Raw genomic sequence first — 26,371 nt, forward strand, 5'->3', positions numbered from 1 at the left:
AATTGATGTGCAAATGCAGGTGGGACCCCGTCCAGATCCCAGCTACTGCATGCCCGTTGTACATGGCCCCCCAGCCGGTGTTGGAGGCGTCTGTGTACAGACCACAGCGTGCCTGGACGCTTGTTCTAGGGGCACTCCGGCCCGAAGAAACGAAGGGTCTGACCACGGGCTGAAGGTTTAGTGGCAGGCCGGGGTGATTATCACACGGAGCTGCCGGTACTGAAGTGGTCTCATATGAAGCAGGCCGAGCGGCGTAACTGCAGCTGCTATATGCCCCAGGAGCCTCTGAAAAAGTTTCAGTGGAACCACTGTTCTGCTCTTGATAGAATTCAGGCAGTTCAGCACTGACCGGACACGTTCCTCTGTGAGGCACGCCGTGTGTTGGACGGAGTCCAGCTCCATACCGAGAAAAGAGATCCTCTGCACGGGGGCGAGTTTCCTCTTCTCCCAGTTGACCTGAAGACCCAACTGGCTGATGTGCTGGAGCAGCAAATCCCTGTGTTCGCACAACTGCTCCCGAGACTGTGCTAGTATCAGCCAGCCGTCGAGATAGTTGAGGAATGCGAACGCCACGCTTACCCATCACCCATCGCACGCGGCACCTGAGGGCAGGGCGTGGTAATGAGGACTCGCGCTTCGCAGACGAAGGCGAGTCTCGATGTCAACACTGCGACAGTCATATTCCCGCAATGGAAACATGAACTGTCCACAAAAGCTGCTTCAGCGTGCTGTAAGCCCAAACACATGACGCAACAATTGTAACCGTCTGAGAGAGACAGGGAACGACCGCATCCAGAAACGCATGGGCAGAATGACATCTTGAAAAAGACGCAAACGCACCCGTGTTGCTCTTTCAGGAAGTGAGAATTCTCACCAGTGCCGGAGCACACAGGGGAATGACCGCGGCAACACTGACACAGGAATGGTGCAGCCTGTATCAGTGAAGCACTCACCTTCTCGTCCTCAACCGACCATCAGACAAACAAACACAAAACAAAAATTTAGTTGCTGTGGAAACAGCAGTTGAGAGCTTGAAAGCTCGCAATCACCGCTGCACTCGCGCTGTAAACACCGACACCAGGAGAGACTTCCAGAAGAAGCACCGACACACTAGCTCGTTGTATAACAACACTCTTCAGAAGACCTAGACATGAAGCTCGGCTCTGAAGCGAAAGGCAAATGGTGCGTGCATCTACTTCCGTATTTATACCCGCGCCGCAAGGCGGAGTGTGAGATGCAGATCTCGCACGCCAATGTGCATTGGCTCGTTCAACAATACTCTAAGACGATAGGCTCCCTAGCGTGATCCCATTTCAGACGACTTAGACTACGTCTGACGTTCTCGACTGAAAGGGACCCGGGGGCATATGTTTTATACATCAGCTCACAGAGCCTCAGCAGTACCTTTATGGACCCCCAGGGGTCACTGGATCTATAATTGATTAGATACTATTAAAGCACAATGGATGAAAAATATGCTTTGTTCCATAGTTTAAATCCTGGGATGGAATTCCACAGACAACATGAACATCTTTTCAGGCAAAACATTTGGCAGCATAAATTACAAATGAAACTATGACCAAATGTGGCCCTCCATGTTATGTAGCATTTTGCTGGAGTGTGAGTGTAATAAAGTATGAAATATTATCATAAGGGGAGCACTTTAAAATACTATAATCTTCCATTTTTCTAAGGCCACCAAAGTGTCTTTAGCTTGTATGCAGAGAAACCCTATAGGTTATATTCTAAAGAAATATCTGCACAAAGGACACCTCAACTTAAGGGAAAGCGAGCACTCACTTGTACACACGGGTATTGTATCTCTTGTCTCCTGGAAAGCCGAACATGCCGCAGATGACCCTGCTGTTCATCTGAGTCCAGTCATCATCACAGATCTGCTTCCATTTGCCTCCATCCTTCACCTCCACGTAGCCCTCTGTCACTGGGACACGCTTACGATATGATGACAGGATGGGGCGAATACGGACATCCTCCACCTGAATGTTCAGACTCTGAAGGGCAAAAAAAGTCAAATATTGTTACTGAAGTTGATTTATGATGGACATTGATTCTTGTATTAGCAATTCACGATTTCACACTTACAAATAAGTCAGATAGAATAAATGCATATTTGGCGTGCTGTCCGAGGAGAGGGCTCCGGGCTTGCTATGCGGCCCGAACCCAGAGTACCCCCCCCCCCCCATTCCTGACTGTGAAATATAAACAAGGAGTGAGGAGTCGGGGTGGTGGAGTGATGCTGAACTGTCAAGGAATGTTAGGTGAGTTGACAGAGAATATATATATATATATATATATATATATGCTTCCTCTCGTGCTGATAGGGTAGACATATAATTGTTTGGTGACGAGTTGATTGGAATGATTTATTTGAACGTGCTCCTCCCGAACCTTGTTTATAAAACATCATTAAATATAATTGCAGCAGCAATTGCAATTACAAACTGCAGGCCAGACATTTTTAGACACATTAAACATAAGTTTTAACAAGAAATGTCCTGTTAGTAAGGTTACTCCATGTTCATATATATATAATAAGGTTCCCTCTGAATAGCGGACAGCTTCCATTTCGTTCTGTGTTAGCATTATTCAATGTACCCATGTTGTGAAACTCGTAACTGGACACTTTAACCACAGCCACTATAAAACTAAACTGGTTTTAAAGTTCCTTACTTCATTATAAACATCCTATTAGCAGGACTTGTTGACCTGCTCCACCTCTGAAAAATATTCCAACTTTGTTTACCCTCAGGCCAACAACAATTCACGTCCGTGGCGAGACTATAAAAATGCATTTAATGGCTTCTGACGTATATAGTAGATGGATTAAAAGGCAAACAAGAGGTAACTGCTTTCAAGCTCACATCAAATAATCCAAGACACCTCGATAATCAGGCAAAGGTGTGTGGTTGAAATTATTTCCCCAAAATTTACTAGAAAGTCTGGAAAATTGAAGCACATGGAGAGCATCTTATGCAACACTGAAATATCAGAAGGCACTTCAACATACTGTATGGCATTAGAATTACATAGCGGCATCTAAATGCAGCTCATCCCATTTAATTATTTATTTATTATTAAAATTTTGAACAAACATCAAACTATTACACAGTGTATCTAGGCCTACATGACATGTAAATCCATCAGGAGGAGTGAAGCTAGATAATTTCAGTAGACTCCAAGACTACATGAAGGGCTTTAGCAGCAGATTTACATTCCTGTGCTATGATACCATATGGGTTGAGTTTTGAGAGACTGTGTGTTGCTGTGCTCAGCATTATAGTGGCCTAAACATTCCATTGCCCTCTGAAGAGTGGTGGGGCTGCAGTTGAGGTCTGCCAATTATTGTGAACTCATATTTGTGAAAATCAAACCATTCAAAAGTTTGAGGTCAGTAAGATATTTTTGGAAAGGAATTAATCAAAATCAATTGACATTAAAAACATTTCTAATTTACAAAATAGTGTGTATTCATAAATAAATGCTGTTCTTTTTAACTTTCTATTCATCAAAGAACCATTTAACATTGATAATAATAAGAAATGTTTCCTGAGCACCAAACAGCAGCATTTGGATCATGTGACACTGAAGACTGGAGTAATGGCTGCTAAAAATTCTGCTTTACCATCACAAAAAAAATACATTTTAAAATATATTCAAATAGAAAATTTTTCATAATTTTACTGTTTTAATGTATTTTTAATTAATCAAATAAAAACAGCCTTGATGAGCGTAATAATATTTTTTCAAAACAATAAAAATCTCACCAACCCCAAACTTTTGAACAGTAGTGTGTGTGTTAAAATACAACATTAAAGTTCAATTTACCAAAGCCAATATTAATGCACTAAAGTTGAGCTAAACGTTTAATTGTCTATCCCACAATACAATTGTATTAAGTAAAATTAAAAGGGAAATAACTGCAATGACCAGACATTAAGGGGCTCTTTGGCCTGAAAGAAAGTTGAAGACCCCTGCTGTAGAACATCATTTTTCCATGAAATGAGTAAGATAAAATGAAGTGGTCACCACTGAAACCTCTTTCCTCTGATTCCCCCGACAACATAAACCGAAAAAAAGAAGGTGTATTTCATTAAAAAAAGGCAAGCAAGTAATATAAGCTGAAGTCAGGGATTTCAAACTAGGTTTGAGGAATGTGGTTGTGGATAAACACGTGGCAAACTAAAAGGGTATTCTTACTGTACCACACTGGAAATGCAAGCAGTGCAATTATGTGGGTTTATTCCAACATGGATACACTTTGGATAGAATGATTTCTTCATATGCTGGTGACCTAAGGGCTAAGGGCTATTATATATTTTAAAATGTCAAGCATTTTCACTTGGGGTAAAACTAAACAGGTGAATAACCAAACACTCAAACACAAAATAGTAATTTGAGACCCTGGACCACAAAACCAGTCACAAGTCACACGGGTATATTTAGGTTGTATGGGTCAATATGATCAATTTTTCTTTTATGCCAAAAATCATTAGTTCCATGAAGATATTTTGTAAATTTCCTACCCTAAATATATTAAATATATATTTTTGTGAGTGAATGCAGCAAAATCGCGAACATAAATGGACAACTTTAAAGGCGATTTTTTTGCACCCTCAAATTCCAGATTTTAAAATAGTTGTATCTCGGCTTAATATTGTCCAATCCTAACAAATGCATCAATGGAAAGCTTACTTATTCAGTTTTCAGATGATGTATAAATCTCAATTTCCAAAAATTTACACATGTGACTGGTTCCCTTTCAAGGGAACTCTAGCTGCGTTGAGACGCGGTGGGAACGCTCTCCGTGATTGCGTCCTGAAGCACGTGTATAATCAGTCCAATGGAAGAGCGAGACGTCATAGGCGGGTGACGTCATAGACCAGGAAGCTATAAAGCACACCTGAAAACAGACCGCGACAGCTTCTGTGCCTTCAGCAAGCGATCTGTGTATTCTGTCCTTGTCATATTTATTGTTGTCTGTCAAGTTGCAATATATATATATATATATATATATATATATATATATATATATATATATATATATATATATATATATATACAGGTCCTTCTCAAAAAATTTGCAGATTTTGATAAAGTTCATTATTTTCCATAATGTAATGATAAAAATTCAACTTTCATATATTTTAGATTCATTGCACACCAACTGAAATATTTCAGGTGTTTTATTGTTTTAATACTGATGATTTTGGCATACAGCTCATGAAAACCCAAAATTCCTATCTCAAAAAATTAGCATATCATGAAAAGGGTCTCTAAACGCTATTAACCTAATCATCTGAATTAACTAATTAACTCTAAACACCTGCAAAAGATTCCTGAGGCTTTTAAAATCTCCCAGCCTGTTTCATTACTCAAAACCGCAATCATGGGTAAGACTGCCGACCTGACTGCTGTCCAGAAGGCCATCATTGACACCCTCAAGCAAGAGGGTAAGACACAGAAAGAAATGTCTGAACAAATAGGCTGTTCCCAGAGTGCTGTATCAAGGCACCTCAGTGTGAAGTCTGTGGGAAGGAAAAAGTGTGGCAAAAAACGATGCACAACGAGAAGAGGTGACCGGATCCTGAGGAAGATTGTGGAGAAGGAGCGATTCCAGACCTTGGGGGACCTGCGGAAGCAGTGGACTGAGTCTGGAGTAGAAACATCCAGAGCCACCGTGCACAGGCGTGTGCAGGGAATGGGCTACAGGTGCCGCATTCCCCAGGTCAAGCCACTTTTGAACCAGAAATAGCGGCAGAAGCGCCTGACCTGGGCTACAGAGAAGCAGCACTGGACTGTTGCTCAGTAGTCCAAAGTACTTTTTTCGGATGAAAGCAAATTTTGCATGTCATTCGGAAATCAAGGTGCCAGAGTCTGGAGGAAGACTGGTATTCAGGCATTGTGGCATTTCCTTCTCCCCAGTGTCAAGTACCCACAGTCAGTGATGGTCTGGGGTGCCATGTCAGCTGCTGGTGTTGGTCGACTGTGTTTTATCAAGGGCAGGGTCAATGCAGCTAGCTATCAGGAGATTTTGGAGCACTTCATGCTTCCATCTGCTGAAAAGCTTTATGGAGATGAAGATTTCAAGCCAAAACCACTGGTAAATGGTTAACTAACCATGGTATTACTGTGCTCAATTGGCCTGCCAACTCTCCTGACCTGAACCCCATAGAGAATCTGTGGGATATTGTGAAGAGAAAGTTGAGAGACGCAAGACCCAACACTCTGGATGAGCTTAAGGCCGCTATCGAAGCATCCTGGGCCTCCATAACACCTCAGCAGTGCCACAGGCTGATTGCCTCCATGCCACGCCACATTGAAGCAGTCATTTCTGCAAAAGGATTCCCGACCAAGTATTGAGTGCATAACTGAACATAATTATTTGAAGGTTGACTTTTTGTGTATTAAAAACACTTCTTTTAGTCAGATGAAATATGCTAATTTTTTGAGATAGGAATTTTGGGTTTTCATGAGCTGTATGCCAAAATCATCAGTATTAAAACAATAAAAGACCTGAAATATTTCAGTTGGTGTGCAATGAATCTAAAATATTTGAAAGTTTAATTTTTATCATTACATTATGGAAAATAATTAACTTTATCATAATATGCTAATTTTTTGAGAAGGACCTGTATATATTATGGCGAAAGAGAGCAAGAAGCTGTGTGTTGTTCCCTGCCCATGTTATATCACGGGTGGGGACACAAACATCAGCTTTTTGTTACTATTTGGGAGTGGAGCATGCCACAGTCAGTTCTCGAGGGGGCTGACTGTGAGCATTGCGAGAAGGTGTCCGTGAGGCCGCTCCGCTCCCGCCGGGCGTTCTTCGATGAGGACGGTTCGGTTCGCGCTCCCCACGCGGGTCCCGCTGTTGCCGAGACACGGCGGCGACTCGCATTTTGGGGTTCGCAAACGGATCTGACAGCGGGGATTTCCAGTCGGCGATTTCCAGTTCCGAGGAATTGGTATCGTTAGTGTTTTGTTTAAAAAAAGAGAAAAACACAAATAAAGATATTAAGAAAAAGGCAGATGTTTGAGTTTTCAATAAATGAATAAATAAGTCAGCTCATAACTCTGTTGAATAAAGAGGAGCTTTAAAAGGAGGTTTATCTAGTGCTGTTGCTAGTTAAATATTTACTGGCCAGCTGAACATTATGAGAGTGAAAATAAAAAGAGTGTAGGCCTATTAGATGAAATATATCTAAAAACAGAAAAACTCTGTATCTCAGCCTCCTCGTCGGGGACTGGCATTTTTCCCTATCTCCACACTGAGGTGTCGAGATCGTGGAATAAGCAAATTTCTATTTTATGTGTTTAATGCCCAAACGTCTAACTATAGTAATGCTTGGGTATTAAGTATCTTGGTATGACAGTGCCTCGGGTTAAAGAGACGCTTGCGAGCTTTCTCTCTCCCGAGTCGGCTTCATAATGTTTAACCCCGACGTTACCCACCAGCCATCTTAAATAAATACATTTTTATTAGGCAGCGCTGTTGGGTAAATTGTAAGGACATGGATGATTGTGAGGTTGTCAGCACTATTCGAGAATTGCGTCGTGCAAAAATAGATAAACTATACTGGGGAGGGACGGTTTCGAGAAATCGTTTCTCCTCTGCGTCCTTGGGGGGCGACTCTCTGAGGAGGGTCGCACCACGGCCAGTTCGGTTGTTTTCCTGTTGGTGGCCACTGAGTGATTATATATATATATATATATATATATATATATATATATATATATATATATATATATATATATATATATATATATACGTTTTTCTGTTTTAAAAATAAAGAAAAATAAGATAAAATTATGTCTGTTCTTCTGGACGCTCAGCTTTCAAAAAACTAAGAAATAAACCATTCAGTGGCGTTCCAGAGGTTCCTTTAACACCAATCTAATGTTCCTGAGACTGCTGGGCGGGAGCAGTCTCGGTCTACTAATCTCCTCGCAGCACACAATGCAAAACGAGCATCGCCATTTGGGCTCCTCCACAATCGAGGGGGACCTGGGTGGCGGTAGCAGTCTAGCCAGTTAGAGATATGCAAGACCTGAGGACTGTTTTATCTCTAAAGAAGCTTGGACAAAGAGGAAGCCCTGACGCCGAGGCTATCAGGCTTCTAAGGGTGGTCCCTTCCGGAGTAGGGATGGTTTTGAGAAATCGTTTCTCCTCAGCGCCCTCTGGGGTGCGACTCTCTGAGGAGGGTTGCAGCACTGCCAGTTCGGTTTTCCTACCGGTTCGCCGTTTAGGGCACCAAAGAGTCAGTGTCCCCAAACGATCCTCCGAGGGGGTCGTAGAGCAGTCAGTTCGGTTTCCCTGCCGGTTCGCCGCTTCAGGGTGCCGAGGTGCCTGATTTTTCCAACGATACTCCGAGGAGGTGTCAGCGTCCCCACACAATCCTCCAAGGAGGGTCGTAGAACGGTCAGTTCGGTTGTTCCCTGACGGTTTGCCGCTTCAGGGCACCATAGTGCCTGTTCAACCAAATCCAGAAGCCAGTCTTGAGAGACTGCTTCCCCTAATAGAATTTCTGACAGCGTGGAAACTACTGCCACATATTTCTCAGTGGGTCCTGCACACTATAGGAAAGGGTTCAGAATTCGGTTCTTGCCCGCCCAGATTTCTAGGTGTCCTCCCCACTCCCCACTCCCCACCCAGAGCAGGCTTTGGTTATGGAGCAGGAAGTACTGAAACTTCTGCTAAAGGAGCTGTAGAAGGGGTTCCTCCTCCCGGCAGACAGTCAGGGTTTAACAGCCATTACTTCATTGTTTCCAAAAGAGGATGAGGGGTTGCGTCCTACTCTAGACCTGCGTCAATTAAACAGCAGGTTTCAGAATCTTAAGTTCAAAGTATGCTTACGCTAAATATGATTGTGTCACAGACTCAGTCCGAGGACTGGTTTGTCACAATAGACTTAAAGGACGCTTACTTATCTATCCATCCTCATCACAGGAGGTTCTGAGGTTTGCTTTCAGGGGCGAAGCATACCAGTATCGGGTTCCTCCATTCGGCCTAGGTTATCAACCCGCACCTTTACAATATGCGTGGATGCAGCTCTGGCTCCTCTGAGACTCCAGGGCATTCGCGTATTAAATTATATCGACGATTGGTTGATTTTAGCTCAGGGTCACACTATCGACGGATGTTTCCCTCACAGGATGGGGGGCGGTCTTGAGTGGCCGCCCGGTGAAGGGTCTTTGGTTGGGGCTCATGGCAGTTGCGTCCAACGTAGTTACTTTTGGCCTTCTGTACATGAGACCCCTGCAGTGGTGGCTCAGGACCAAGGGGTTTTCTCCGAGGGGAAATCCGTTTTCGCATGATCAAGGTCAAGGGGCTATGCCTACGTGCCTCGGTCATGTGGAAGAACCTTGGCTCCTCGCCCAGTGTTGGGGGCTTCTTGTCGACGCATAATGCTATTGACGGATGCTTCCCTCACAAGTCGGGGGCAATCATGAGTGGTGACTCGGCGAAGGGTCCGGACAACACACTGATGATCTCGTATATCAGAGCAGATATCCTGTTGAGACAGGGGCTGTGGCCCAGGGAATGGAGACTTCACCCCGAGGTGGTGGAGCTTCTTAGGGAGAACTTCGGTCAAACTCAAGTCGACCTTTCGCATCGTTTGTACAATGCATTGCCCTTTGTGGTTGTCCCTCACGCATCCAGCTCCGCTTGGACTGGATGTGATGTATTAGGTGTGGTTGCCGCAATAGCTGTACGCTTTCTCGATATCTTTGCTCCTGGGAGCTCTGGAGTTGGATACTGTGGGCTCGGCCTCTGAGGGGGCTCAGCTCATAGATTCAGCTCTCTCGACCGAGGTCGTGGAGACCATAATCCAGTCTAGAGCTCCCTCCACGAGAAGACTAAATATGCTGTTCTCTGCCTGGTGCAGAGAATGCCTTCTGAATCTTGTTTGTGCCCTGTTGGTACAGTACTTGATTTCTGTAATGAATGTTTCTTTGCTGGGTTATCTCTGAGGAGAGATCCTTAATTTTGTCTTCTCCGTGGTACATGAGGCTGAGGCCTGCACGTACTTGGATTTGCACCTGGTTTGGTGGAAGTATTTCTTCACCCCAGGTCGGGTTGTATTTCTAGGTCCCTACTAAATGTGCGGGTCATTTGTGCTCCAGGCCTTCTGTCCTCCACCTTTAATACCCCAGATCAGGAAAAACTTAATCTGTTACGCCCTGTCCGGACTTTGGATGGGTATGTCCACAGAGCTGCTCAGTGCCGTATATCAGAACAATTATTTGTTGGCTTCGGGTAACCTAAGATAGGTTGCCCTGCATCCAAACAGATAATGAGCAAGTGGGTAGTTGAGGCTATCTCACTTGCTTATGAAGCGGCCGGACAGCCTTCAACTATAGCTGTTCAGGCCTATTCTACAAGGAGTATTGCTGCCTCTAGGCTTTAATTTCGGGTGTTTCCCTTTAGGATATTTGTAATGCGGCAGGCTGGTCCTCACCACATACATTTGTCAGATTTTATGACCTAGACCTCTCCACTCCTGGGGCTAGGTTGCTTGCTTTTTGGTGTGCGCGAAGACTTCACACAGAACGGGCATTTGTCTTTATGGCGTAGTGGGTATGGGGTAGGGGTGCACCGATCCGATACTCAGTATCGGTATTGCTCCGATACTAGCAATATTTGCCGGATCGGGTATCGCCAGACGAGACCATCCAAATCCGATCCGATATTGTATAGCCTACGTATGTTATTGTTATACAACACAAAAGGCACAAAAACATTATAAAGCACTATCATTTTTTCGTGTACTGTATTCCAAGATTTCTGAAGCCATTACATATAGTTTAAAGTGAGGTACAGATTTAAATCGTTAAATTAATCTTCACCTAGTGCTTCCCTCCAGTCAGTCATTCTCAGCACTCAAACAGCGCGTCGCGCTCGGGTAAAACAGTCAACACGATGAAACTCTCTCCAAGATGAGTCAATGTTCCTATTATTATACTGTAGATATGTAGATAAAGGTCTATGGTTTGCATAAAAGGACTTTAACGTGCTGGAGTTTCACATGTTACTTTCAACCGGGTGTCTGTTAGATCACAACACAATACCTCAGTGATCACAACACTGGAGTAGAGAGCGATATAATTGCTCTTCACACGCACATTAACTGAAATTTAAAACTGTTAAAAGCCTCAAACTAATGAATAAATAAAGAAATATATGTATATCTTACTTTAGTGCTTTGAACTTTTCAATGCAAAGCGCTGCGCGCCGTGACTCCATGTTGCTTCGAGCGCATCATTCTGCGCACGGGAAGCGCATAAGGTTTCGTGCCGCTCTAACAGTTTATTGATAGCCTTAGTTTTTCTGTCCAATCTATGTATCATATGTTGCTGCTTCATTAAAAAGTTGCGCTTAAAATTTTAAAATAAATGTATTTTAATTATATAGTATATACTTTGTCTGTATTGTTTTACAAAGTAAGGAAAATAATGTTTAAGTCAAGCTTTGATGCCTTTAACAAAAGAATAATCCCAGTCTCTTCCCCACAGTGAGGCATACAGATACAGTTTATTAGGTAATTTGGCACTGTTTTTTTAATTATTATTTTAGTATTGGATCGGATCGGTATCAGCCAATACTGAGTCCCAGGTATCGGAATCGGTATCGGAGGCAAAAAAAGCGGATCGTGCCACCCCTAGTATGGGGTTCCCACCGCGTCTCAACGCAGCTTGAGTTCCCTTGAAAGTGAACGTCTCAGATTACGTATGTAAGCCTGGTTCCCTGAGAGGGAACAAGACGCTGCGTTCTCCTGCCATACTTCCTGCATGCCCTGATCGACTTGCTGAAGGCTTATCAGAAGCTGTCGCGGTCTGTTTTCAGGTGTGCTTTATAGCTTCCTGGTCTATGACGTCGCCCGCCTATGACGTCTCGCTCTTCCATTGGACTGATTATACACGTGCTTCACGACGCAATCACGCAGAGCGTTCCCACCACGTCTCAACGCAGCGTCTCGTTCCCTCTCAGGGAATCAGGTTTACATACGTAAACTGAGACGTTTTGTGGTCCAGGGTCACATTTCTGTAAATCAAGAGACTTTTTGTGAATGGAATGGTCAGTCATTTTCCCAATGTCTCTAACCAAGCTTTTACAGCTGCAGGTTGAACGGATTTAATGAGGAACTGTGTGTTTCCAAAATCTAAATTGGACACTGTGGTCAACAACATAATTCAAAATATAGAAGTGGTTTCCGTGTCATGGCGCAAAACCAAGTCAACTTTTCACAAACAGTTCTTGTTATCCAAGCTACTTTGTGATGCAACAATGCATTCCCATCAAAGGTTGAAATAAAAAAAATAAAAAGCTACGGGAATACACCAGCTGAAATGGCATATACAAGCAACAAAACCATCCTTACACAGCATCTGAACAAACAGCTTCATGAATTTTTAAATAGGTTACATAAAAAATTGTTTGATGGATAATAATAGTAATTTCCCATGCGCCCTATAAAGTAACTCAGTAGTCTTGGTAAATGGGTTTTTCCAATAAGTGAGTGAAGTCACCATTTACTTTGTGACTGGATCAGCAAATGTAATGACCAGTGCACATATTTGAAGCTACACAGGGTTTCCATTAACTCTTTTCTAAACAGGCAATGTGCAAGGTTTCAAAACAGGTTGGAAGAAAAATCAACTGAGGTGAGATTTATTAACACAAAAGAGGAAGAAAAAGATTTCCTAAACATGTGTGGCTGGCTTCTATGGTAACTGGAAGAAGAGGGGATTCTGCAGCTATAGGAAAGAAAAATAGAGCAGCTGGGATAGCGATTTGTGAGGGTTTGTCCTTCTGTAGATGTAAGTCAGCATCTCAGGAGATTAGTCTGTCTTTTAAAAAGAAAAAAAGTGAGCCCTTCTAATGCTCATACAGAAGAAGGAGTCAGAGGCACATGTGGTGAACTGACAGGCATTCTTCTACTGGCCGATACACAGACTGTGCAAAGGAAAATGTCACACAGCCCACATTGTTTTTCCCTTAAAATGAGAAGAAGAGTGAGAGAGCGTGTTCTCTTCAACTAAACAGATAAACTAACACTTTCAGTCCACAAAAAAAGTAAAACACAACTTTCTGTTAAAGGAATGATTACATAAAATAATACAAAAAACTTTTCCACAATTGTCATACAAAAATATAATGAAGCACCATGAAGCTCAAATGTCCGTTAAAATGTTCAACCTAAAAAACTTTAACATTGAAAGTAATGATTTTATTATTCTTTTTGACCTTGATTCTTTAATGACTAAATGAATAAATCTCGGAAAACTAAAATTGGTACTAATGGCAGATATTATTATCACTAAAAAACTGGATGGAAACAAAGATAACAAAGACATTGTGGTAACATTTTTTAAATAATCGAATATAACAATAATTTTTCTGATTCAAAATGTTTCTGTTATGTGTGAGCTACCCCCAGAGGAAACTAAAGTAACTAAATATGGTGCCCTCTTTTAAAAACTCTAGTGACCCTTGTCGTTAATTGTTTGTGTTTTTAACTCTCTCTTTGCAAAGACATGTTAAAGAATGCCTCCTCTGCAGATGGAGCCGATTTCCAACAAACCCATTTCCCTCCCCCAACTCATAATAGAACAGTGTTTTAGCAGTTAGCTCATAGTTTTTGAATGCAGGTCTGTTACTGAGCTTTTCAAAATGGTCTAGAGATCGACAACAGTTAACAAAGAACACATAGACCATTGCTGGACAACAGTCCTGGCCTGTCTTGTCCTGAGCCATTGCACAAACTGATGATTATCTCTTTCTTAAAATAGCAGGATTAGAGTAGCGTGGTCCTTTCCACTTATCTGGTGCCCATGTTTAATTGGCCTTATTTCTTTTTCTGACTGCAACTCTTTGACCAGTTATTTCTGACCAAACAGTCTCCTACAAGAACACTGAGGGGAAAAAAACATTGAACATCAGTGTCGGTTTTCAAGGAAAACTTTTACATCTACAGACATCTTTGAATCCTCAGAAATGTGAAACATGTGTTTTTCTACTGGGGTCAAAAGCAAAATGTACTATGAAAACCACAAGCAATGATCGCATAATATGCTGAATGTGGACAACAAAGCATTAAAGGCCAAGTTAAGACTGAGGAACATAGAATAACTTCAAGTCTTCCCACAGTAAATAATACTGCAAGTCCAATTAGCTGTGTTTTGATTGTCATTTTCAGAGATTACACTTGTTACTTCATAGAGATAAACATCCTGTTAAATGTAGGGAGTGTCACCACCCCAAAAGTATGTAACTTGAAGGGAAGGAGAGGCAGATAAATAAACAAGATGAAATTTGTCTAAAAGACAGAGAGAAAGCAATGCAAGTAAAATCCCTGCATTACAAGTAATAGCAAGTGATACCTTGTTGCTAAGCAAATAACAAATGAGTAAATCGAAATGTAGTAGTTTAAGGAATATTATGGGTTATTTTCAATCTATCATCCATCAAGTATCTGTGCATGCTATTCATTACCACAGAATGTAATTTTGACTCATTCCTCAGTTTTTAAAAGCAGGGGAAAAAACATTTACAATGAAATCCTATAACCAAAAGTATTACTTTTTCCTTTGTCTGCACAAATGTAAGATATAAGCGAGTCACAATTTGACCTTTGTCTGTAATGGAACGCATAGCACCATAACATTTACATTATATGCATGCTTAATAAGAATATCATTAAGAATATCTGGAAATTTTGATTTGAAAAATGTTTAGTAAGAATAAATGTACACATACTGGGCCAGACTCCAGAGAAGAGGCCACATAACATATTACTCACTAGAACATAATAGAATGTTTCTGAGCTGAACAACAGCATCTGTCTGAGAAGTTCTGGCAGTGATCATGTTTAACTTCAGCTATTGTAAAAGTGTTAACAAAACCTAATTATTTCCAGAAGAATTGCTATGAAATTCCTTACTATGAAAAATACATCCATGTCATTCTGAGCCATTTGTGTTGTAACACTGTGAATGTTCCAGCGTCCTCTATAGAGCTGAAAGAAACACAGTCATCAACTCTTCAACAAATAAATAATGTAACTTCCTCTGAACTCTGTAGTTTCTCATACAGGCACAAACCCCCAATGATTGTAATTAAGGTATTGCATAACATGTGTCTGTAAGACACAGGCTTCCAGCTGCTTTTGTGTGTCCCACTCTCCCATGATAATGGTGGACGAGACAAATTATGCTAATTTTATCCAGGACTTGGACTGTCTAGATTTATCAGACTGTCTAGATTTTTATTTATTCAGCTTTCAGGCATGATGCTAAATAAACGGACTAAAAGGCCTGGACACAATAAAAAAAAACTTATTACTGGTTAACCAACCAGTCAATTTTTTTCTTTCCAAGCAGGGAGAATATCCTGTTCACTTACATTAAAATTAGGTTGTAAAAATAAAAATTCACAGATTCGACCTGCCGATCCCCTAAGTCTTGCTGTAAACAAGTCATGCAAAGCCATGATTATAAATATTTGTGGCTTTTTTAGATGGGCTCAGAAAAGTACATATTATCTTTGATCTGGTTTTGAGTCCAAAAACTACTTTAACAAATAATTAGATAAATGTATATGATAAAGTGTATAAGCGACCAAAAATATTACAGTTTTTTTTTTTTTATCCATATCGCTACCTGGAAAATGTAGCGTTTATGTTTTCTCCCCAGGGTCTGTTTGCATCTTGTTTTGGAGTCTCATCTTTGGCCTCTCGTCCACATCTATAGCAATTGTAAGTCGCTTTGGATAAAAGCGTCAGCTAAATGTAAATGTAAATGTAAATGTAAATGTACATCTCTGCACCACACTTACATTACATCATTTTCCCCATTTTAACCCAAGGAAGGCTACATTGGGTTGCTTATGAACATTCCCAGATGACTTAAATGTGGCCAGCATTATGGTGAAACTCCCTGTGATTTAACTGCCTTAATGTGGAGCCCGTGCAGGCTATCAGTAGATGGAAAAGCTGACTCTGGCTTTCTCTCCAAGTTTCTCAGCTGGAGACTAGTAGAAGCTGATCTAAGATGTCTAGACTTCCCCCTAGCCCTTGCTTGACTCATATATTCCATGTTATATTAGAAAAGGCAATAATACTTTGAAATGAAATTCAGACACAATAGGCATCTTTTTGAAAATTGTGCATATTTATTCAGATGTTTTCTTACTGCATATTATAGTGGTGAATTCTGACTGCTCAGATGGGCTTTCATTGAGGTTTCCATTTGGCTTTACACTGAGAATCACAATCAGGGTTTCCAAAATCTTATTTGTCACCACTTCTAAAGTCTGTGTTTCACCATAAGGTTCGAATTACACTTCCCTTTGTTTACAGGAGCGCCTATCATGCATTCTTTCTAGATGACACTGTTGGCTCAAAGCAGATTGTGTATGGAAAGAGACAGAGGATGGGGACAAATCCTGTTATTACTCTAACTGGACAAAGAAATCAATTTAGACAAAGCCAAGCAGCATAAATATGGGTAGCATAAAGAATGTGTCAAGAAGGTGTTTGAACAGTCTATTGCCATATTCCTTGCAACCAAAGCCACTTAGCTCTGGGTGGAAAAGTAAATGGAAAAGAATGCATTCAGCAATTGGAAAAGTGACCAAAAGGATAGTTTCAGAGGTGTAATGCACCTAGTTTTCCCAGCCTGGAATGCGATTTTAATGGGGGGCCACAGCAACAACCTGCACCTGGTCCCCGGACCCTGAACTCAACTGCCAGTGAGACCCAATTATATGCTTTTGAATTATGAACCAAATTGAGAACACAAGTTATTAACTCCTTTACTGTTGCTATTCCAGAATATTAACTTTGTACCCGCCATTGACTGAATTTTCCAGAAATCCATGGTTCCCTTTCGTGGGAACTCCTACGTCTCGTCGGAGGAGTTTCCAACGAATTGGGATCACGCTAGGGAGACCAATTGCCTTCGAGTGAACTAAAACGAGCCAATGAATATTGGCATGCAAGATTTGCATTCCGCGCGGCACCTGCCAATGCGGGTATAAAGCGGAAGAAAGCGCACACACATTTGCTTTTCGCTTCGGAGCCGACCGGTTGTGTCCTCTGAGTGAATGAGTTTGAGAAAGTGTTTTCTTCGCGCTCAACGTGTCTGCTCTTTTTCTGGATCTCTCTGTGTCAGTGTGACAGCGCTTCAGTGATCTTCGCGAGCTCCCAGCTGCCGGTTGTGACTACACGCGATCTGCATCTTTCAAAGAGCTGTTTTCACAGCTGGTATTCGGTTGAGTGCACACAGCGGGCTTGCAGTTTCCCCGTTGTGTTGCCGCATTGATCCCTGCGTGCCTCAGCACAATAAGAGAGCATTCTCTAAAAAAGCAACACGGGTGAAGAGCAGCGTTCGTGAACAAGTCATGTTCTCACTGCGGGAACATGACCGTCGCGGTGCTGAGATTGAGACTGAGAACCCTCACGTGTGGAATACTCCACCGTGTCCCGAACCCTCGTGGCTCGACGATTGGTTTCTCGGGGCTGCTCGTGCTGCTTCTCAACACCCCGCCCGGGGCCTTTCTTTCCGGAAGTGCATTACGGGTTGACGAGATCGTGGACGGCAGACACAAATCGACTCTCTCCTCCTCCCTCACCACTCTCGATGGCGGGGCAGTGAAGGGATACAAGTCACCGCACGTTCCCTGGGCAGTGCGATGTCCACTCATGTGGTCCAGGAGCGACATCTTTGGCTCGCCCTGGCCGATATGCGCGAGTCGGACAAAAGTAGGTTCCTGAACTCCCCCATATCCCAGGGTGGCCTCTTTGGCGACGCGGTGGAGAGCTACGTCCAACAGTTCTCCGCCGCCCAGAAGCAGTCGGAGGTTATCAAGAACATCATGCCCGGAGACGGCCTGCTGCTGCCCTGTCGGCTGCGCCTCCGGCTGCTCATCGCCGAGTGCGCCCTCCTGCCGCCACCTCCGCCCCTGCCCAGCCTAAGCAACAGCCCTCAAGGTAGCAGGGTGCCGGCCGCAAGAGAGCTGCTAAGCCTGCTCGGGAGTCATCTAAACCCCCCGGGAAGAGGAGAGGGAAGCGACCCTGAGACGGGCGACCCAGAGGACGCAGTGGCTTCTCTTCGGGAGGGGACCTCTGTTCCTCTCACTCCTCTGTTCCTCACTCACTCCGGAGGAGGGCCGGGTGGAGAATCTTTGTTTACCTTTCCTTTCTGTTCTGCCGCTGACCACCCGGTATGAAAGAGCAGTTTCTACTTCCTCTGGGTCACTCATGGTCGAGACTGGTAGCCAAGGTCGGCCAACTTGTGCGAACACAGGGACCTGGTGCTCCAGCACCTCAGCCAATTAGGGCTTCAGTTCAACTGGGACAACAGCAAACTGTGCCCCACGCAGAGGATCTCTTATCTCTGTATGGAATTGGACTCAGTCGGTCAGACTGCACGCCTCACCGAGGAGCGCGTCCAGTCAGTGCTCAACTGCCTCAAGTCTTATCAAGGCAGGTCAGCGGTCCCACTGAAACAGTTTCAGAGGCTGCTGGGGCATATGGCAGTCACAGACGCAGTAACGCCGCTTGGCCTGCTTCATATGAGACCGCACGATCGAGTCCCGAGATGGGCGTGGCAGAGCGGCACGTTCCGGGTCAACATTACCCCACACTGTCGCCAAACCTTCAGTCCTTGGTCGGACCCTGTGTTTCTACGGGCCGGAGTTCCCTTAGTCCAGGTGTCCAGGCATGCTGTGGTTTTCACAGATGCCTCTGCCAACGGATGGGGGGCCACATACAACAGGCATGCAGTTTCAGGTCTGTGGACGGGGCCTCAACTGCATTGGCACATCAACTGCCTAGAGTTGCAAGCAGTACGCTTAGCCTTGTGCCGCCTCAAGGGGCTGCTTCTGCACAAGCATGTACTGGTCCGTACAGCACTGCGACCGTTACGTACATCAACCGCCAAGGTGGTCTACGCTCCCGTCGTATGTCGCGTCTCGCCCGCCATCTCCTCCTATGGAGTCAGAAGCATCTAAGGTCGCTTCGGGCCATTCACATCCCTGGTGCGCTCAACCGTGTAGCCGACGAGCTCTCACGGCAGCCGCCTCTTCCGGGAGAATGGCGACTCCTATGGCTATGATGATAACACCATCACTGGTAGCGTATATATAGTTGAGACCTATTACTGTCTACTTTTGCACTCATATAATCATTTGCACTTTTTGACCTTAGTATGTTAGCGCTCATTTCTTATTTCTTGTTAATTTTTATTATTTCTTTCTAATTTTTATATTGTAGAAATGACTTTGTTATGTGTGGTGCAGTGTTTTTGTGTGTTCAAGCTGCCATGACAATGCAATTTCCTGTACAGGATCAATAAAGTACCAACAATAACAATTGAAACACATCTTTGCTGAAATTACTTACATTGATGTTGTTAGTCAGGGTGTTAACAAACTTGAATCCTGGGATTCTCTTGTCGCTGCAAACCACCCCGACATCCTCAGTATGCTTGCAATCAGACACACCTATGCCATTAGACTCACACTGAGCCAAACTCCTCTCCTTCCCCGTGCAGTGGACATTGTCAAACCAGATACGGCCTAAAGACACAGGAAGTGAATGAATGAATGAATGAAATCTTTATTTCAAACAACAATTAAAATAGAAAATAATGCACATAAAAAAGACAGCAATATGTATGCAATATCCCAAAAAAATAAATAAAAACAAAACCAAGTATAACCACAAAAAAAAAAAAAAAAAAAAATATATATATATATATATATATATATATATATAGCATAATAATCAACCTGTTCGAAATGGGATAGGTAGAACCCCTAGGCTTATCAGGATCTACCCCCATAAGTCAATGCACATATATTCTGACTAGTCATCAATTCTCCATTGAAGAATATTATATTGAATGATTAAGTTTAACAATATGTAAACTGGCATTCACTTATATTTATGTTATATATTACATGTTATACTATACTGTAATATTTACTGCGACGTCATTTTAGTTGAGAAAAATGCATCTGTTTCAGATTATATCAAAGACATTCTGAACACAACAAGCTTACCTTCTCCCTTTCCATATTTAGATGATGGAAACCAGGAGACTGCTTCAAAATAACCCAGTTCTCTACATACAACTTGGGCTGCGTGAATGGTGAAATCATCATCACACACAGTCCCCCATTCCCCTTCATAGAAGACCTCAACGCGCCCTTCGTTGTGCTTGCGTTTCTCTCCTGCCAAACGTAGCTGTATCCTGGGCGTATCTGCAGGAAGCTCTGGAGCAGTGTAAAGATCCTGGGAAGAGTCCTGGTAGCCCGGAGGGTAACCCAAGTGCTCATACTGTGCGTAGCTCTGACTCCATGCACACAATAGTACAAATGATACAGACCAGAGGGCCAGCATTATGAGAGGCTCAGACGTTTTTTTTTTGGCCTGCAAAAAAGCAAAAAGTGAAAGTGAAGAAATGGATGTTTTTTTGTTATTATTTAAAAGACAGCACAGAAGGACATGTTTGATGATAACAGACATAATTCATGCATTTTAAGATTTCAAGCCACCCATTTATCTGTACTTTTTAATCAAAAGAACATTTATTAAAGTCATGAGCTGAGGGAGAATAGCATGTGAATTCGCGTTCATCACCAAACCAGCCCACATCAAAGCGAGCAAAAATGAGAACGCAGAGACTTGTTTAGACCCCACTGTGACTATTCATCTACATTACCCATGACCTAAGCATAAATTAATTTTGAATACCATGGAAAAGAATCATGTTATTAACAGAAAATACAGTTTAATTGAGCGTAACAGTTTGACAGATGTTTAAACACTTTGATTAGGGTGGTAGATATTCTCTTTCAGTGGCACAAGATAATGTGCTGATGGAAATATGGTAAGCATGAGTAGATGAGGTAACTGCTTTCCTGGCTGAAAAAACAATTTATATAAATGGAGTACAAAAGTCCACATTGAACATCTGGCATTAAAAATAAATAGAATTGTAGGGTTTTGAAACATGCAAAAAAAATGTTAGGATATAAAATGAATAATAAATGTTTAGGATTCTACACTAAGTTCTTTTGACAGAGAAATATGTTGTGCAAAATGTCATTCTCAAACAATGCTGGTTTTGCACAAACATGTGCAATGCTGTTTTTTTCCCAATCCAGTTTACTCAAATTCATGTGATGACAATATAATTTGACTATACAAATTATGGATAGAAAATTAGAAAAAAGCGAAATACAACTTAGGGTTCTCCGACATAAATAAATGACATTCTCAGTGCAAAAATATATATGTGATTAATAGCCTTCAAGACTTTTATGTTCTCCAGTCTGGCATGTAAGCGGTTTTTTTCCAAAGGCGAGAAAAACAATAATGTAACCTGCTTCAAAGGGCTCCCTTAAGATTGCCACTCCAAGATAAAAGAGGCACTTCTAAAAAAAAGCACTTTTTAAAGACTTCCACTCACTTTCACACACACACACACACACACACACACACACACACACACACACACACACACACACACACACACACACACACACACACACACACACACATACACACACACACACACACACACACACATACACACATACACACATACACACAAGATGTTATTGTCTGAAATACATAAAAATGGTGCAGCTTGCAACCTAAACAAAACTAAAAGTGAACACTAAATAAAATATATATTTCAGGATTATTAAAACATTGCATCTTCAAAATGAATTATCCAACATTTCCATCCTCTGCTCTACAGCAGCCTAACATCGCATTTCTTTAAAGATGTGCTTGGTCTGAAGAGAATCTCTGTAAATCCCACCTCTCAGTACAGACAGTTCGGAAATGTATTTGTGACATGTTTTTGTTCGTCTGGTCAAAACCTATAGCTTTGTGTCGTCTACAGCTTTGGAAATGACTCACATTCCTGTCCTAAAGACCTGTTTTTTGTCTGTACGTCTGTGTCTGTTTCTGACCCCACTTCCAGACAGCAAGTCCCTTGACCACCCTGAATAGGATTCAGAGATGTATATAGGGTTACAATTCTGAGTAATACTACCTAAACACAATAACCCAGTGTTCAGCCTGATATATTAAAAATTAATAATATAAAAATTTGTTGTTAAAAATTTTGAATCACTCATTTAGAAATAAAATGCTTGTACTTGCATCATATTCCACTGACTAAAGCATGACGTCATATGTAATCATTAGAAACATTGTTTCCCCCCCCCCCCCCCTTATATCTTGCAAGAAAACGTGATGTAGCCTACTGTAAAACAGAATGAAGCCAGAATGCAAGATGATTAAAAACGGAATATTCAGTTCAACTCTCATGCTTTTTCTTTGAAAGAAGTAAAAACGAGATTATAAAATACAGTTTAATAGATCAGATGCAGTTGTAAGCTTACTTTTGCTGCGAAGTGCAAATTTCACAGTAGAATACTCCTCCGTAATGTGAATCTCTGCTTCTCTCAGCTGTTGCACATCCCCTAAACTTTCACTGGTTGATCTCCTGCAATTTCAGGAAAGTCGAAACAAAGTTACGCCTTGTTGAACTGCCCTCTCACGCCCACCACTGTGAGCTGGTGACCTCATGGACTTCCAGTCTCACGGGCACATAACTGATTTTTTTATGTTTTTATTTTTGAAACAGACAGACATTATGTACGTGCCCAAAAGAAGAGGGTTGTTTTAAACAAAACAAAAAAAAACATAATAATAATGACCTATTAAATAATCCCATAGTACGACGAGAGAACTGGGTGACGTGAAGGGTGGGGAGTTCACGAGGGGAGGAAAACAAAACTTCCCTAATTTGATAGTGTAGGCTTCTTATGTAGGTTGGTTTTGTTGGTTAACGAGTGGTTGTGGCGAGTGTGTTCCAGTAAGACGAACGTCGGTCTACAGATCTTTTCGGGTTGACAAACCCCGATTGAATGATTCATTCACACATCCGACTGAATCGGTCCGAGTAGTTCACGAGTCAATTGGCTTAATTAGGCACAGCATACAGAGCACAGCATGCATAATTTCTTTCTGCACAACGCATGCCTTCCTCCTAGGACACAGCCTACATCTTACTATTTCTGCCACATGTAACGTTAAGGTAGTAGAAAGGTAAATAATATCCTGAATATAGCCACTGAACTAATAAACTCTAAACTAATAAAACACACTGGAAATATAGCCTAGCCAAAGTAGGCTAGGCGACTACTTAATTTGGCCGTTTTAGCTGATATGGTGTAGGCTAAATATTGGTTTTAAATATCTCTTTTACAACAAAAATATAAGTTATATGGGCTAAATAAACTGTAAACTATTGTGTATTGCAATGCAAATTATTATTATTATTATTATTTATTGCAATGCAAATTATTTGAAGATGTAAGCCTAATATAATATACCGCAAAGACGTAAAAAACAGCTGAATCCTGAGTTCTTTGAAATGAACTGTTTGAAGGAATCGTTTCGCCTGAATTTATCGGACCGGGACCTGTCATCACTAGAACCTGTCTGTTTTCTTGTGGGACATTAATGTATGTATACTGCCATCTTGTGGATAATGGTGCACATACGGGAGCAGAATTGTAAATGAATCCATAAAAGCTAATTAAACTCCATAGTCAGACAGCATTGTTCAAAGAAACATGATTTTCCACCTATGTTGCTTTATTTATTTTTTTCAAATTATTTCTATACCCAATTGAAAACATAAAATATATCAAAAAATATAATGGTCCCATAATTTACATGGCATGAGTCACATTCTCCCCCTCTCCGGTTTTTTCTTAGGCTCCTCCCCCTAGTCCTACTTGCAAGATCATTAGTCTCACCCTCTGCACTGTATTCTCACTCACTTCTCTGGTTGAAGGAGGGAGGGAAGGTTATTTCAGAAATGTTCAATTATCACAGGCAACTCTCTCATTAATGGACGAATTCCTGAAGTCTTTGGATATTAAACTAGCGGCAAATGTTCCCCAGAGGATGGATGCTTGATCAAAAGACAGGTTGCAGCCAGTGTAATAGGGACATCCCAGAAGATGGTAAACCAGACTGAAAGTTATGTCTCAGAGCTATTAACTCGCTCCACGACTGCTTGTCTGCTTTTTATTTTTGTGCTATCCACCTTTCTAGGGAATGCTCTGGTGTGCACCGCGGTGGTACGGTTCCGTCATCTGCGCTCCAAAGTGGCGTACGTGTTTGTAGTGTCTTTGGCTGTCTCAGATCTCTTAGTTGCCTCGCTTGTGATGCCATGGAAGGCAGCAGCTGAAATTATGGGTTTCTGGCCGTTCGGCAGTTTCTGTGAAGTATGGATAGCCTTTGACATCATGTGCTCCACTGCCTCCATTCTTAACCTGTGCATCATAAGTGTGGATCGTTACTGGGCTATTGCCATCCCGTTGAGCTACGAGCAGAAAATGACAAGAACAGTGGCATTTGTCATGATTGGAGTGGCATGGACTCTCTCTGTTCTGATCTCATTCATACCCGTGCAGCTGAGTTGGCATAAGACTCCCAACCGTAAAGAAGACCTGGTAGAAATGTATGAAAAATGCGATGCCAGTTTAAACCGCACTTACGCCATCACTTCATCTCTAATCAGCTTCTACATCCCTGTCTCCATAATGATTGTCACTTACACACGCATCTTCCTCATAGCGCAAAGGCAGATCCGAAGGATATCAATGCAAGAGTGCACCGTTAAACATGTTCAGTCCTGCCAGAGCTGCAATAAAGCTCCTGAAGAGAAGTTAAAAAGCTCATTTAGGAGGGAAACCAAAGTCCTGACAACTCTGTCGATGATCATGGGTGTGTTTGTCTGCTGTTGGCTTCCTTTCTTCATTCTCAACTGCATGGTGCCATTTTGTGACCCTGGCCTCCACAATGCCGGGCAGATCCCATGTGTCAATAAGACAACCTTTGACGTGTTTGTGTGGTGTGGGTGGGCGAACTCTACCTTGAATCCTGTAGTTTACGCCTTTAATGCAGAATTCCGCAAAGCGTTCTCCAGTCTCTTGGGATGTGAGAAGCTGTGCTCTCGGAATACTGTTCAAACGGTTGACTTCAGCAACGAGCTGGTGTCCTATCATCGCGACTCCACGAACCTTCGAGACGTTCACCTCTTCGGTCACCCCTGTCTGCATCCTCACGCTATCAGTGAGGAAAGTGACAAAGACATGTGCTTTGATACAGTGTCACAGATGGCTGAAGTCCCTTTTGAGACTGAATGGAACTTTGTCTATGGGGAAAGGCCTGCTATGCTAGATCATGGAGAAACAGAATTATCCTTGGATAAAATCATACCATTTACAAAAGCAGACGAGTTAGTGTCTCTTGAACATGTGGTTCATAATAAAGGTGAATCTCCTATCTCTGGAATACTGTGATCTGTAAATATGTTTAGGTGTACTTTGACTGAGACGAGTAATTATTTTGTATGTATTAGACAAACTGTATAGTATATACTAGCATATGACTAATTGAATTGGCTTAGAGAACTGATTTTGACTGCTGTTTCCACATTACTCTGCTCATGAATCTTTCAAAAGGTCACTCACTATGAGATATAATTAAAAATCCTATAGATTATAGAACCACACATTTCTTTTACCAGCCATAGCTCATAATACATTTTCAACTGTTATTCTTGAAAATGCCCAATCTTTTTCGGTTAACTTCAGGAAATAATAATCATATTCTGTCATTTTGAAAAACTTTGCTGAAAATGAATAACCTCTGACTTTGAAATGTCCTCAATTGTCTCTTAAAGGGAAATGTACTGACATATTTTTTGTTTATTTGTTTGTTTGTTTGTTTGAGCATGGCATGTGAGATCAAAGGAAAATATTAAACAGATTCATGCAACCATCTTTTGTTCAATTATAATCTTTCTGGCAACTCTTTTGTCCAAACAAATTATAGCGGCTACTCAATCAGATGATTTTACCGCTGAGAGACTGAGACAGGGACTTTATGTACTTGTGACACATAAATAAACCATCAATGAGGCAAATGATGTTTTTCTAGCAACTCTTTATTGCTGGCTGATGTTTCTTGATGGTACAAAGTTTAGTGGTCAACAAAGAATACCTCGCCCCTGCTCACCCCCTCTAACCTAACAGTGAACAGGTGACTAATATTCACATTCCTACGTAATCCCGTGACCCCCCCCCCCACCATGATCACGTGACATTCAAAAACATTAACTCTTTCATGTCTACCACACAAAGCTTCTGTTCATTGAATCGATTTGTTCACAGCAGGCCTATGTCCAACCTGGACATATTACATTTTGTTTTAAGATAATACAATTGAAACTTGTATTGTACAACTTA

The 26,371-nt window shown here is 41.9% G+C and overlaps 2 protein-coding genes across 2 annotated transcripts in view; one reads left to right on the forward strand and one right to left on the reverse strand.

The window, feature by feature from the left end:
• loxl2b (lysyl oxidase-like 2b) overlaps positions 1-23,012 on the reverse strand; it is a 43,619-nt gene extending 20,607 nt beyond the window's left edge. Inside the window, exons 1-4 of the mRNA XM_077240898.1 lie at positions 22,445-23,012; positions 20,087-20,456; positions 19,425-19,600; positions 1,801-2,012 (exon numbers count right to left, since the gene is read on the reverse strand). Coding sequence (XP_077097013.1) covers positions 1,801-2,012; positions 19,425-19,600; positions 20,087-20,426 — 728 coding nt within the window. The 5' untranslated portion in view covers positions 20,427-20,456; positions 22,445-23,012. The remainder of the gene's footprint in view (positions 1-1,800; positions 2,013-19,424; positions 19,601-20,086; positions 20,457-22,444) is intronic.
• Positions 23,013-24,076: 1,064 nt separating this feature from the next.
• drd7 (dopamine receptor D7) lies at positions 24,077-25,474 on the forward strand. Its single transcript, XM_077240901.1, has one exon. It carries the CDS (start codon positions 24,077-24,079, stop codon positions 25,421-25,423), a length of 1,347 nt encoding a protein of 448 aa, XP_077097016.1. The 3' UTR covers positions 25,424-25,474.
• The last annotated feature ends 897 nt before the right edge of the window (positions 25,475-26,371 follow it).

The sequence above is a fragment of the Siphateles boraxobius genome, unplaced genomic scaffold (assembly GCF_051911475.1).
Source record: "Siphateles boraxobius isolate OS27281-9 unplaced genomic scaffold, OSU_SipBor_1 24, whole genome shotgun sequence".
Taxonomy (NCBI): Eukaryota; Metazoa; Chordata; class Actinopteri; order Cypriniformes; family Leuciscidae; genus Siphateles; species Siphateles boraxobius.